Raw genomic sequence first — 13,455 nt, forward strand, 5'->3', positions numbered from 1 at the left:
GCAAGTTCTGCGGACTTCTGCGGTGTTGCATTGCGTCCTGATCATTCAAAAATTATTCAAGGATTATTCAAGCCGTACATTGTCGCGAATCTGGCAGGGCGCATGCCGAGGCGATGTGTCGTTTTGTCAAAGCCAGAGATGCAGACTGCAGACTGCAGATAGCAGACAGCAGTACGATGGAGCGGCTGAAGGCTGCATGCATCATGAGTCGCGTCTTCAAACTGCCGTTGGGAGTGAGTCTGTGGCGTGGTACGGCCGGATCGTGCAGAATGACGGAATGCCTTATCGGAGAAACGCCCGAGATGTCCCAAGCCAGGAGCCAGGCCAGTCCATGCAGGGTTTGTGCTTACACGCCCAGGGTACTCTGAAAGTAACGGAGCTAGAAACGGAAGGAGTCAGAAATGGTGCGAAACAACCCGTCAAGAAGGAAACTGCCCAACCCGGGGCGTCCACGTTCTCGTTCCATCGCGCCTGCCCGGCACATCAAAACGGCTGGTTGACGACGCCCGCTCACCTCCTTCCGCGGCTTTTACCAACCCATAAACAAGATGTCTTTAACAACCGCCCTTGCCTTTTTTGAATAGACAGTGTGCCTGACAAGTTTTGTGACAAGGTTGACGCCTTCCCCAAGTGGTGATTCTCAATGCCTTGCCCCCTTTTCTGTCTTTCTACCGACCATCTCGTTCCGTTCTTTTCTTTTCTTCCTTTCGAGACCTCTCTGTCTCTCTCTCTCACCATCGACGACCAGGCCAGCGCAGAAGCATCATCCCAACAACAGCTTTTAGAACACGATCGGGCCTATTTTTCGCATTCGCGGTCGATTTCCGTGGACACAAAATACCTTGCATCCGCCTCCCCACAACACTGCGCTGCGACGATTGTTCCCATCGGGACGAACCAGATCAGCAATTCCCACTCAGACTGCCGTCGACCTTGATAGCTTCGCATCGTATCGTGGGCGCAAACAACCAGAATCAATTACTTAGCAGACTTTTCTCCATTTTCGTGTATTCTAGGAGACAACTAGTTCCACAAAGATACCAAACGTTGCCCATTGAGCTGCCGACAAAGTTGCAAAGATGGGCAAAACCAAGAAGGAAAAAGAGGACAAGGAATGGGTGAGTTGTCTCTTCTCTTTATATCTCCTTTTAGGTCGTTATCGTCTCATCTGTTTCTGCTCTCTTCCCGTTGTTCCTTTCCATCCACTCGTCGCAGGTTCTGGTTGCCATGTGCACATGTCGAGCCAAGTCACATTTCAGTTTGCACCCCGGCCCAGCCGGTTGACAAACAGAGGATATTTCGTAAAGCTCTAGTGGAGCCCGTCGAGCCAATTGCACGAGGCCGATGATGGATTTGCGAGTCTGGACACGGCTTTCAGACACACGTTTGATGGCAACTTGACATCATGGCTCTCCATACGTGTTGCCAGGAATGCCGGGATGCCCTGGGATCCTATACGGACTACTGGCCATTTGGCAGCGACAAATCTTGGCACTTTCTCTGCATTTTCGCGCGCCAGCTCCACTGCGAGACAAAATATCGATGCGTGCCTTGCCGATCCGATCGCACTGGGAATCAAGCCTGTCCCTAAAAATAACTTGCGTCATACCCGAATCCGGAATGCTGTCAGTGTGGATACACAGACTGATAGTGAGACCCACGCCCAATGTCTCTCACTTACACACCCTCCTTTACGACGGAAGCTATGCCAGACTGCGACAGGACTAGGACTACGCAATAGCGAGACCACTGGTTTACGCCCGACGAGGTCTTCATTCTGACACCAAGAACGGCGACAACACGCACCAGAAGTGTTCTGCTCTCCACCGCTTACTCACCGACCACGCGGCCTTCCCTTTGTCCTCGTTCGCAGTGCCCTGTTCCTGTTGTTTACCCTGACGTTTATCTTTAAGGTGTTGCCTGGTTTTTGTTTCCCAGGTCCTTTTTTGTTTCCCTTTTACTCGTTTCCTCTTTCCATTTCCAGCCTATTCTTTTGCGTTTTGCTACAATCATTTCATCGCCAGCGTTCATATCCAACTTTGCCTAACATCAACATAGGCCAAGAGGTACATCCTTGACCCATTGACAGCTCCCGAACCAAGCCAATTGGACGGACCAGGGAGCTCGTTCTTCAATCCGCGACGCTCGCTTTCTCTCAACTGCAAGCCCAAAGAAGTACCGCTCCACATTCTGCAAAGACGTCACAGCGGCTACCCAACGCCACCCGACTCAAGCAGCCCAACCCGCTCTACATTCCAGATTCACCATCCGAAGCCTTTCTCTCCAGGCCGTCGCCATTCGTATCTTCCTCCTGCAGACTGGGCACCCGCAGACGTTGTCTTGACACGCAGCCAAAGTCTCAATACACACGCACAACGACCTCCTACACTGGCACGGAGTCAGAGTCTCAATCCGAACGCACAGCAGCTTCCCAATTTTGAGACATCTGCTAGCCAGAGGCAGCAGCTGCCCATAAGAAGGAAGCCCGTCAGAAGCGACACTCAAAACTCTACAGCTACTACAGTGTCAGTCAGTGTCCAAAATCTAAAGCCCGTGCCGCCACCAAAGAACCACGAGCTACCGCCGCCACCTCCGCCCAAGCCAGCAACTTCCGCCCGGCTTCAGAAGGCAAGATCCAGCCCCCGGCCGAACAACCTCAAAGTGGGAAGAAAGCCGCCTCAGACCCATCGAACCCAAGGTACTGCGGAAATCATTGGTGAAGTCTTTGCCGACCGGACGAGCAACTACGTCAACAGGCCTTTGCTGTCACCAACACAAACAGTCCGGCCTCCAACACCCCCAAAAGCCCGGCAACCAACCAGTCCTCCTCTACCTCTGCGTCGAACCGGCTCTTTTCTTCGTCGTATCACCGGCACAATGTCGCACCAATCACCCGAAATGAGCAAGCCGAAGCCGACGGAGGAGCGCGAGCGCGAGCGCCGCAGCAGCTCTAGCCGCAAGCACCGGTCCCGGCACAGCCGGCCGTATGCCGACACGATTGATTCCCTCGACCGCGTTGGCGGTGTTGTGTACCACCACGAGGGTCCCTACGATGCGACACTAGCGGCTGTTAACAGGAACAAGAAGAAGTCGCCGCTCGAGGCCGTCAAGGACTCCAACAACGAAGCCCTCAAGGCAACACCGCGCGAATACATTCAGGATTCGTTGTCCAAGCACGTTCCGCTGCAGGGCACATCCAACATCCCGTCCGGTATGCCGGACCGCAACGGCAATGTGCTGCACTACGAGGAGGGTGCCGACCTAATGCGGGAGCCGGATGCCCCAGGTGGCGCGTACCGGCGGTATGATTTTCTTGTACGTATAGCTAGCCTATCCTCTACACCATATGAATGTCTCGTTACTAACATGATTCAGCAATACCACCCCGACGACCTCAAGGGCAAGGGCGAGCCGTCGTACTCGATTGAAAAGGCGATGAAGGAAAACAACGGAAAGCTGCGCAAGCACAGCTCGTCGCTGAGCCACGGTGCGCCCCCCTCCATGGTGTTCGAGATGGAGAGCCGCAGCGGCCGCCGCCGCGGCGATGGTGCCCAAGAACCACTGCTGTCATCCAAAGGCAGAGCAACAGAGTCGACACGGCGTAGGAGCTTCAGCCACGCCTCGGAAGCAGGTCCCTCGGCATGGAGGTCGGGTGCCGATCTGGATTCGGCGGATCCCAACCGACTCGCTGTGTCCAACGACGGTAGTGGCCTCAGTCGCAGCGGCTCGAACCGCCTCACGGACGGCATAAAGCGCCGGTTTGGCAGTTTACGGCGGAAGTAAACGCCTGAGCACGGTTTTGTGGCGAAATGGAGGGTTGGACTTGGCTGGCGTTGTTTGTCTGTTGTGCTGTCTTGAGCTTTAATGCTCTTTTTTGGTTCCTTTTACATGTATTTTTGGCATTGCTTTCTTTCTTCATTGCCGTTTGTTTGCTCAATCCTCTGCTTGGACAGACTGCTAGACGCATTATATCTATTTTATTTTGGAATATTGGGCCTGTTTATTGTGACTAACAATATCATGATGGCCGCCATCGCTAGACATGCAAATGTTGCTGCACCACAGAAAGCTTTCCCTAACTCACTAAGTGATACCCGCTACTGCTGCACCCCACTTTGCACGACGTCACTTTTCCAGCTCACAGTATCCACCCATCGTGCCTTGACACCGTACCAGCGAGGTCAACCTGCTATTGAGTTGGGGTGCCTATTATTGCAGAGTATCTTCTTTCGTCTCTCGTCTTTTTTGACTTGAAAAAATAAAAAATGCCGGCCGTGCCTGCCAACCTGCCGGACCTCGTCCGCGCCGCGTTTGTCCGCGCCCGCGCCGCCGGCGACCTCACCTTTTTCCCGACGCAAGTCGCCCTCCTGCGGGTGCAGGGCGTGCCAGTAGGTCGCGACACGGCATACACATGAAAAATGACGGCAAAACTGACCCGACACAGTTCCAACTGCGCTTTGCGCCGGCGCTGGCCAAGAAGCCCAAGGCAGAGAGCCAGAGGGAGGACACCAAAGACGACGAGGGCCACGCCGGCGGGGGCGACAAGACGCCGTACGACCCGTTCGAGGCACCGCCGCCGGGCCTCGTTGTGTGCCCCGAGGTCAACGGCGGCACCCATCGCCTCGTTCTCAACAAGTTTGCCGTCAGCCAGGACCACGCCATCTTGGCGACGACCGCCTGGCGGCCCCAGAGCCACCTGCTGGCGCCGGCGGACCTGGCGGCGGCGTACGCGTGCATTGCGGCGTACGCGGCCCGCGGCGAGGCGCTGTACGTCTTCTACAACAGCGGCCGGCACTCGGGCGCCAGCCAGCCGCACCGGCATCTGCAGCTGCTGCCCGTGGCGCCGATGCGCGCGGGTCTGGCGGGGGACGCCGTGGACGAGTGGCAGGTGCTGGCGGACAAGCTGCTCGACGACCACGCGGCCGTACCGTTCTGTGTCGCGGCCGCACGGATACGAGGCGACGACGGCGGCGACGGCAACGACGGCGACAACGGCCGGGCCCCCTCGGCCGAGCAGCTGCACGCCACCTACCTCGACCTGTACCGGCAAGCACGCGCCGCGGCGCACGGCACCGCGGCGGTCGTCCCTGGTGCGAGCGGCGTCGATGTCGACGTCGACGCCGCCGCCGAAGAAGCGGGCGCGGTGCCCGCCTCCATCAGCTACAACCTCGCGCTCACGCACCGCACCATGGCGCTCCTGCCGCGCACGGCCGAGGGCGGCGCCGACAAGCAGTACCACCTTTCGCTGAACGGGACGGTGCTGGCGGGCACGGCGCTGGTCAAGAACGAGGCCGAGTGGGACGCGCTGCGCAGCGATCCGGGCCGGCTGGGCGGCGTGTTGGCGCAGATTGGTGTGTCGCCGACAGAGGCAAAGGCAGGGACAGTCGTGCGGGAACGGCCATCGCCGTCGGCCTTGTGACGTGTGAGGAGCGAGGCGGCCGCTCCAGTGTTTATTTAGCCCGTTCATGTAGAATGTTCTCGCGTGCAGAGTGGTTCATGCGTATTGACAACAACAAATGTAATGAGAAACTAAATAACTTGGCCATATGTCGCCCGTGTCCCTCTTCTTCCTAGGGCCCAAGTTGCTATGAGCTATGCTAATATGACGGCTGAAATGCATTTCAGGCGTGGTGTCTGTAATATGCTATGTATGTATCTACCTTACAACATCGAATAAAGAAAGCAAAGAAAACCAATATCCTTCGCCCAACCATGTACCGTTTGTCATGTCTCTCTGAAATGTCCGAATCTGTATCTGTGTAAAATGCCCTGTCGTCTTCCCGATGTTGTTCAAGTGTTCGTAATGGTCGCTATACCAAATGTTGCTTGCTGTTGAATCGTGCCAAATCTCAAGGATATGTTGATCTGGTTGATCGCGGCGTAATGCGACAATCGCTAAATAAGATGTCGGCAATCAAAACGATGGAAATTTTTTTTTTTTTTTTTTTTTTTTTTTTTGTTCTCCTCGTACAATAATTCAAGAAAATGGAAATTCCAAACCTGTGAGGCGACAGTGAAAATGGGTACAACACAGACACATTGACATTACTGGACGGGCGCTGCATCGGCTAGCAGCCGTCCGTTGACCGCCGCGCTACCGTGTTACCGTATTAATGCGGTCGGCCATGTCCGTTTATTGCTCGCCGACAGTGCCCTCCGTGCTGGGCTGCTGTGTACGTTCCTTGTTGGCCTTGGCTTGCTCAAGCAGAAAGAGGCATCGTTTCTTCAAGGTACAATAGCCGTAGCTGTATGTCCCTCGTTCGACCATCTGGGCCTGAACAACCTTCCACTTGATTTTGGCCTCCTCGATGGGCCGGTTCTGAGCGTCGGCCTGCTCGCCAGCAAACTGTAAAACCAGGGAGTCGGCCAGTGCGTCCCATTTCGGCTTACGCACGCGCATCTCGGGAGGCTTGGTCATAGTGCGGTACCGGCCGCGGAGGGTGGACTCGTTGATACTGAACTCACCGCTCTTTTGGATCTTAGAAAAGGTCCAGCCCGCCTCACGATGCATCTGCATCATGTACTGGTCTTCCTGCTGCCGGCGGGGGTCGCCCTGGCGGCTGGCATCGCGACTGCTGCTTTTGTTCGGCGGCTCACTCTTGTTACGGCGGCCGCCGCCACGATTGCGGCTGTTGCGGGAAGGCGGAGCAGGATTGTTCTCAGGAGGCGTCATGGCGGTTTCTCCGGTAATCGTATTTGTAGCTGAGCTCGGATACGCGGTGGCGCTGGTTGACGTGGCGGAGCCGTTTGTTTCTGTGGACATCATGGGCAGATTCTGGCCAGCAGTGAATGCAAGGCTGTTGCCGGCGACATTGGGCGCATGGCCGTGGTCGTTGCTGTAGTTGTGCATGATGCCATTGTGGCTGCCTTCAAACGAACTCGGATGTAGATGCGGTGGGAGAGGGGGGTTGGGGTAATGGAATTGAGTTTGGGCGTGGGCCTGATCGTGTGTGTTGGCATTGTGGACTTGATGAGCGGGCATCATGGGACCAAGTCCTGGGTAGAAAAAAGGGTCGGCAGTGGGTACGTGGACGGCACGGCCCAGTGGACCAAATTGGTCCAGATGCGGTTGAAAAGGGGTGTAAATATGGTGAGGTAGATCCTTCGCGTGGGCCGCTTGGATGACCTCGATGTTCTGGAGAGGGACATGGGGTTCAAGAGGGCCATGGACACCGTGAGCGTGCTCAAACTGCTGGCTATTGATGGCCGGTTCCATGTTACGATCGGGCGAATCAGCATGAACGTGGAGGTCTTTGGGGGACACCGTAGGGTTCGCCGGGGCTAACGCCTCGACGTGCTCGTGAACGGGGGTCGAGACTGTGAGGTTCCGGCCGCCGGCGTTGGATACGCTGTCAACACTTGTCGTGGTGGCGAGGCCCAGCGTGTTGTTCTCGGTGTGGCTCAGAGGCAGATTCTCTGGGGCGCTGTCCTGCTCAGTGGCTTGCTCGGCCGGCGGCGTGGACGACCTGGCCGGTGGAAACTGGAGATATTCGTTAATGTCGAAGTGGTCGGCGTCGACGTCGGGCTCCATGGAGACATCTGCCCAGCGGGAGGCTGTGTCCCTGCCCTCTGCAGGAGTGTCCTTAGAAGCAGTGTTCACAGACCCAGCGGCCGTCTTCGGCTTCTTGGTTACCGGCTCGGCAGGAGCTGTGTCCTCGGTGTAATTGCCAGGATGCGAGCGTTTGTGAGGCTGATTGCGCATGGGCTCAGCACTCTCAAGATGGAGCGGGTCGGGCAACAGTGCACGCGGAAGACTGAGAGGTGCGTACAGGGACGGGTGCAGCTCGTGGTCGTGATCGTGGTTGATTTCGTGATGCACAGACGACTGGGCGGAAAGACAAGAACCCATGGGCTGGCTGCGCTGGCTTTGCCACTCTTGGCTTCCTTGGTGCTCCATCGGGTACGCAGACTGAAGGATGGGGGACGGCTGCATGGGCATCGTGGACACCTGATGATGGGAGGCGCGCCGAGCCATGCTGGGGCCCTGCCGAGCGGTTTGCTTGTCGACGGCGTCGTTGAAAGACGTGTGGAAAGGATAATTGTGAGCTGGAGCATTGGTGATACCGTGGTGTTGGTTGGCAGAATGAACCGGTCCAGACTGCCCCATATAACCGATGGTGGTCGGCGAGAGGGTGTTGTTGACAGGGCATGGATGCTGTCCATTATATGCACCTGGAAAGCCATATGTATGGGGCGTCTGTTCGTTTGCAAGAAGGAGAGCGTTTGTTAGTCTGATGATTCTTTGACGACGATGTGGAGACTGGCCATCGATGGAAGCAGACGTGTAAGTCTGACGCGGGTGGAAGATTGGGAGCATGGGATGTGGGACGACAGAAAGAAAAAGAAGAGGAAAAAGAAGAAAAAAACAAAGGGAGAGCTCGTACCATAGGATGGACTGCGGCGGAGAGGCCAGACATGTATGAAGCAGCCGAAGCTGCACTTGCTGTGCGCATCATGGAGATGCCCGAGCCAGACGACGAGAGGCCAGCAGCCATGAAAGGAGGCGTGTATTGGTTCCACAGGTCGGCTGCAAAGCCATTCCACGGCACGGGAGCAGTGTGGACTGCCAGGTTTGCGTTGCCCATGATGTGGGAATGCTCGACCGGACCACAAGGCAGACCAGGCAGCGATTCAACGCCGAGCTCGTACGCACCGCTCTCCTGCATTTCCTGGCGATACATCGCCTGACCACCACCAAAGAAGCTGTTGTTCACCTGGACGGTGTTGTGAGAGTGCTGCTGCTGCTGCTGCTGCTGCTGGACGGATTGGTGAACGGCCTGTGCATACTGCACTTCCATGTTGACGTCCAAGCCGGCGTTCATGTTGTTCATGTGGGCCTGCTGGGTATCTGAGACATCCGGTTCCTTTGTTAGCTATTGAGGCCCAATGTGTGCTGTCTCAAACGTATTGTCAAAGGACATGCGGGAGGATGGATCAATATGGATCAATATGGATTGATCTGGGTCGGCACGGTGGAGAAACGTCTTGTCTCAGGAACACGACGACAGGCCGTTCAATGTCCAAAAGGACGGCGGAGAAGGACGGAAAACACGTACCAGGAGTGGACGATAGCTCCATCGACCGACACGACGAAGGCGACGGTGGAAGAGATATTGTCCTGTTAGGACTCTGAGGATCCGAAGTTAACGTCATGTTGAGTGAGACAAGACGTTGGCAATGTAGAGAGTAGTCTAGAAAAGAGGAAAGAAAACGGCAGGATGATGGCAGGTGGTAGGGACACTGTTCAAGCCGAAAAGATGAAGCCTTGTCAAGACCTGTGACAACAGCGTATAGTAATAATGATGTGGAAACATATAAATACGATGATGGTAATGATGTGGAACGTGACGGTGAGCGTGACGAGGAGCTGGAAGCGGAGTAATGGAGATGGGAGAAGGGCTGGAAAACACGAATCCTAGACAAAATCGAATGACGAGAAAGGAGAGAAAAGTTGAGAAAAGTGAGAGGGAGAAAAGGCCAAAAAGGCCAAATATATGGAAAGCAGGAGAAGGCAGACAACAGCGACAAATCGCCAGATGAGGAAGGAACCCAAAGAGGCAAGAGGCAGCAACGTGCCTGGGTTTTTTGGTCTTCCGGTCTCCAGGGAGCATGGGCGTTGAGGGACAGATGGGGAAGGAGCGCATGGCAGCCGGGGAGGACGGAGAAATCGGGGCTAAAAAAAAAAGAAAACACAAAATACAGAATAAAAATAAAGGAGAGGAACATACGTGCTCTTCCCAGTCGGCCATGTTGTAGCGCTCAACACGGCCCGGGACATGGACGCTTTCGTCGAGCCACTGCGCAAAGCGGCTGCTGTTGGCGGGCGTGCCGTACATGGTGGCTCCGGTGGCCTGGGAGTTGTTGTCGTCTTCGCTGTCCACCAGCGGCAGCAGACAAAGGCAGTGGTGTCCGTGATGGGCGGACGGAGGCAAGGAAGAGGACGGCGACATAGTACGGTTGTCACCTTGGCGAGGCGACGAGAGACGTGACGCAACGGATGGGCAGCTCGTCTGCGTTGGGCGGGTACGAGTCACCTGGTGATGCTGCGGCGGCGACTGCAATGTATAGGCAGGACGGCAAGGGGCCGGTGGTGCGGGCAGACCAGCCGGTCGTGCAGCACACGAGAACGACATCGACAACGACACTGGCTGCGTAGAATGGGAACAGGACAGAGAACGGACCATCTCGTTGCCAGAAACGTGGGCGGGCGGAAGGGCAACAGAATGCGCAGTTATGGAGGCGTCGCCGTGGCGTGGCAACACTGATGTGTGACCAACGGCGCGGTGAACAGGACGCGGGCGAGCAACAGAAGTGTCTGCTTCTTTGTGGCACTCTTGTTCCTGTTTCTTCTCTTGCTCCAGCTCCTGCTCCAGCTCATTCTCTTGTTCTTGTTCTTGGTGGAAATGGCGACGATGCACCACCATATGGTCACGATGGGGCTGGCCACCATGCGAATGATGCTGTTGGACTGGCATCGGGCGCGGGTCGCAGTGGCAGAAAGCCTCTCCACGGATACGATAGTACTGGGTTGGCATATTGACAGCAAGAGACGAATGTTATGGTCCTGGGAAGAGAATGGTGAACTCTGTGCAGGCTTCACTGGGAGGTACCTTTGTCTCCACTGTAAAATGGCGGTTGCCCAAGTACTGTTATGACTCGTGGCGTATCTGTGCGTGGTTATTGTGTTGCACGTACAGCTTGGGAAGGAGTGATGCGGGGTTTTGCTGTTGCCCAGTTAGTATATGGAAGGCACACATGTTGTTTCTCTGTTTATTTTTATCTACTTGTGCACGCGCAGGGAAAGGACGACCCAGACACACAATTTGACAACACTAGAGAGCCATGCACATACAATTGAAGAGTTCACCGCTTGTTGGGTGAACAAAGCTGAACGTCAAAGACGTGGAATGCCGTGCCGGTGCGATGAAGGTCTATGGGGTGACTGCCAGAGCGGCCGCAGTTAGCAAGTAAGTTCGTCTGTGTGTCATGGAGTCGGTGAAGGAGGGACAGCAAAACTGGACACAGAATATTAAACATTGGTTGAGCACAAGTTGGCGTACCATAAACTGCAGGTCTCACGACGGGGAGGTTCTTGAACAGGAGGCAGACAGTATATCTCCAAAATCTGGCTGCCTCTGTGCGGGTGCCCGTGGTTCAACAAAGAGAAGGCAAGAAGACGCTGGCAGTAACGAAAGAGGACAGGGCTTGGACGGTGTAAGAGACGGTGAAACGATACGATGGAATTGGCTAACAAAGTGTGATAGACAGTAACTGGACGGGATCTGGGACGACGAGAAGTTACAGTGTCGACGATTTTGCACGAAACAACAGACAATAGGAGATGAACAATAAGGGCAGGTGAACAAAGAGCATAGGACAAGAATACGACGAGACGTTCGACAAAGGAGAGGGATGATACGTGAAGCGCAAGGGAATGTAAACAAAGGGAAGACACAAGGGCAAAGAAAAGTTCGAAACGAATGAGGTAGGTGAAGGAGGTTGACGAATGTGCATTGTTCGTGAACAAGATGGACAGAGGATGCCTTGCTCCTTTATAGAATTGAATACAGAGGATCCAGTCGACATTGTCTTTCTCCACGGACACAGACTGAACGAGGACAGAGGCAGGGACAGAGGCAGGGACAGAGGAAGAGACCGATCAGACACGACCCTCCGTCTCGCCTTCTCTCGTCAACCACAAGTGCATTCAAAAGGACGCCTCTGTCGGCATCCTGGCTCTGTGATTGGCTTGTAATATATCTCATTCTGCTGTTTCGGCCTCTTGTTGCTTCCTCATGCTTTCCCTTGCTGTGCCTTGCTTTCCTTCCCAATCTGGCCCCGTCTGGCCCCGTCTGGCGCAGTCTGGACTGGTCCTCCCGGCTAAGGGCGTGGCTCCGGTCGCCGCGTCTGTGTGCAACTCTTCGTATTGTCGTTGGGGCAGAGAGCAGACGCAGAAAGAACGACACAAGAAAATGTGACAGAATTATAGACGACGGAGAGAGGACGAGTCGTCAACGGCAAGTGGAGTCAGCCAGTCTTTGTGGAGGACGCACAGTAGTACGTATGAAAGAAGATGGCAGGAGAATCAGACGAGAGCAACGACATAAGTGTGCGAGGTGAGGAGGGAATTGACGGGGAATGCTGGAGAAGGGAAGGGGAAGGGGAATCAAGGAGTCTGGCAGGCTGGGAGAGTGAGAGACTGGAAGAGGAGGGACTGGGAGGCTGGACGGAGAGGGCAACGGCAAGGATCCGTCAGACACAGACGAGAGACAGTAGAACATGACAGATCAAAGTGACACGCAGAGGAGACAGAGACAAACAGACGCAGAAGCCACCGCTGTGGACGACTACCAGCGTTTTGGACCATTGTGGGCTGCAGTGGATGCGCTGAAAGACGTGCAGTGGGCTTTCCGTCCTTGCCGTCGGGAGGCAACGAAGGTGGAAGCGATGGCTGCTGGGTTCTCGACCAAGCGATGGGCACAAATGTGAAGAGTCGCTGGGGACGATGAACAATGGTAAAGTGATCACACGACGCCATGGACAAGAAAGGGTGGACCGTGGAACAGTAACAGCAGAAATAGCATGGGCGTGAGTGGAGGACGATGTGGAGGCGAGATGGACATGAGAACATGGTCTGGGTACACGTTCTCCAGGGGCTTTTGTTGTCGATTGTTCTCGGCGACGGCCGTAACGATACAAAGACGGCAAAAACAAAACAAAAGAATGTGACAACTGACAAAGGCAACGCAAACGTGCCAGACAACAAGAGACAAAGACCAACGACGACCGCAAGCCTACGGGACTCGTCTCTGCCAGGCTCCTGTCCGGGTTCAGCCAAATTATGTGCCGTCTGTTCCGCGGGACGGGCGAGACGAGGGATGGCCAGACGACGGATGGCGAGAATGGACACAACGGCATCTCATATCACATTTTAGGGGCGCTCGAGGAAAAGTGAGAATACAATATAGAGATAGATCAGTCGAGAAGCGAGACATTTGTTTGCAGCTGGCCTCGAGTCCAAACGTCGTTGCTGTGAGAAGAGAATAAACACAGAAAACAGTGGGAGTACATGAGTATGGGACGCTTCTGAAGAGTGAATGCACAGCAAAACAGCATCCAAAAAACATGATGCACAATAACAATACACACTACACAATACACACTACGCAATATACAGTTCACCACAAAGGGACCCAGCGAGACAAAGGTGCGGCACATCGCGGACCACGAACACGAAAAGGCTGGACCGATGCTTGTCTCCGCACGCTCTACGCTGTCGCCCACGCTTTCGTGCGTCTTGGTTCGGGCAGGCAGAGCAAGGGGAGAGCGGCCATCGATGGATATTACAGATGTGATTTGATGGGGAGGGTGCAAGTACGTGCTGTGTGTGCGTGGAGTATAAGTGCAGTGTGCTTTGCGTCTAGACGAGTTGGTTTGACGTGCATATCTGCAGCC

The 13,455-nt window shown here is 55.1% G+C and overlaps 6 protein-coding genes across 6 annotated transcripts; 4 read left to right on the top strand and 2 right to left on the bottom strand.

Annotated features, from left to right (window-relative positions):
* Positions 1-1,079: 1,079 nt before the first annotated feature.
* On the top strand, positions 1,080-3,783 carry SPSK_01017 (uncharacterized protein; the record flags this gene model as incomplete). Its single annotated transcript, XM_016727948.1, has 4 exons — positions 1,080-1,118; positions 1,314-1,752; positions 2,090-3,315; positions 3,376-3,783. The coding sequence occupies 4 exons, from the start codon at positions 1,080-1,082 to the stop codon at positions 3,781-3,783; spliced, it is 2,112 nt and encodes a 703-aa protein (XP_016584063.1).
* Positions 3,784-4,265: 482 nt separating this feature from the next.
* Positions 4,266-5,419, top strand: SPSK_01191 (ATP adenylyltransferase; the record flags this gene model as incomplete). The annotated part of the gene is made up of 2 exons (XM_016728122.1): positions 4,266-4,388; positions 4,445-5,419. 2 exons carry the CDS (start codon positions 4,266-4,268, stop codon positions 5,417-5,419), a joined length of 1,098 nt encoding a protein of 365 aa, XP_016584064.1.
* A 714-nt stretch (positions 5,420-6,133) lies between these two features.
* On the bottom strand, positions 6,134-8,822 carry SPSK_01019 (uncharacterized protein; the record flags this gene model as incomplete). The annotated part of the gene is made up of 2 exons (XM_016727950.1): positions 6,134-8,290; positions 8,385-8,822. The coding sequence occupies 2 exons, from the start codon at positions 8,820-8,822 to the stop codon at positions 6,134-6,136; spliced, it is 2,595 nt and encodes an 864-aa protein (XP_016584065.1).
* A 593-nt stretch (positions 8,823-9,415) lies between these two features.
* On the bottom strand, positions 9,416-10,535 carry SPSK_01198 (uncharacterized protein; the record flags this gene model as incomplete). The annotated part of the gene is made up of 2 exons (XM_016728129.1): positions 9,416-9,673; positions 9,729-10,535. 2 exons carry the CDS (start codon positions 10,533-10,535, stop codon positions 9,416-9,418), a joined length of 1,065 nt encoding a protein of 354 aa, XP_016584066.1.
* A 1,538-nt stretch (positions 10,536-12,073) lies between these two features.
* SPSK_01298 (uncharacterized protein) lies at positions 12,074-12,489 on the top strand (the record flags this gene model as incomplete). Its single annotated transcript, XM_016728228.1, has 2 exons — positions 12,074-12,251; positions 12,287-12,489. 2 exons carry the CDS (start codon positions 12,074-12,076, stop codon positions 12,487-12,489), a joined length of 381 nt encoding a protein of 126 aa, XP_016584067.1.
* Positions 12,490-12,841: 352 nt separating this feature from the next.
* On the top strand, positions 12,842-13,360 carry SPSK_01282 (uncharacterized protein; the record flags this gene model as incomplete). The annotated part of the gene is made up of 3 exons (XM_016728212.1): positions 12,842-12,951; positions 12,975-13,032; positions 13,178-13,360. 3 exons carry the CDS (start codon positions 12,842-12,844, stop codon positions 13,358-13,360), a joined length of 351 nt encoding a protein of 116 aa, XP_016584068.1.
* Positions 13,361-13,455: the final 95 nt, after the last annotated feature.

This window comes from Sporothrix schenckii (genome assembly GCF_000961545.1).
Source record: "Sporothrix schenckii 1099-18 chromosome Unknown Cont48, whole genome shotgun sequence".
NCBI classification, from domain to species: domain Eukaryota; kingdom Fungi; phylum Ascomycota; class Sordariomycetes; order Ophiostomatales; family Ophiostomataceae; genus Sporothrix; species Sporothrix schenckii.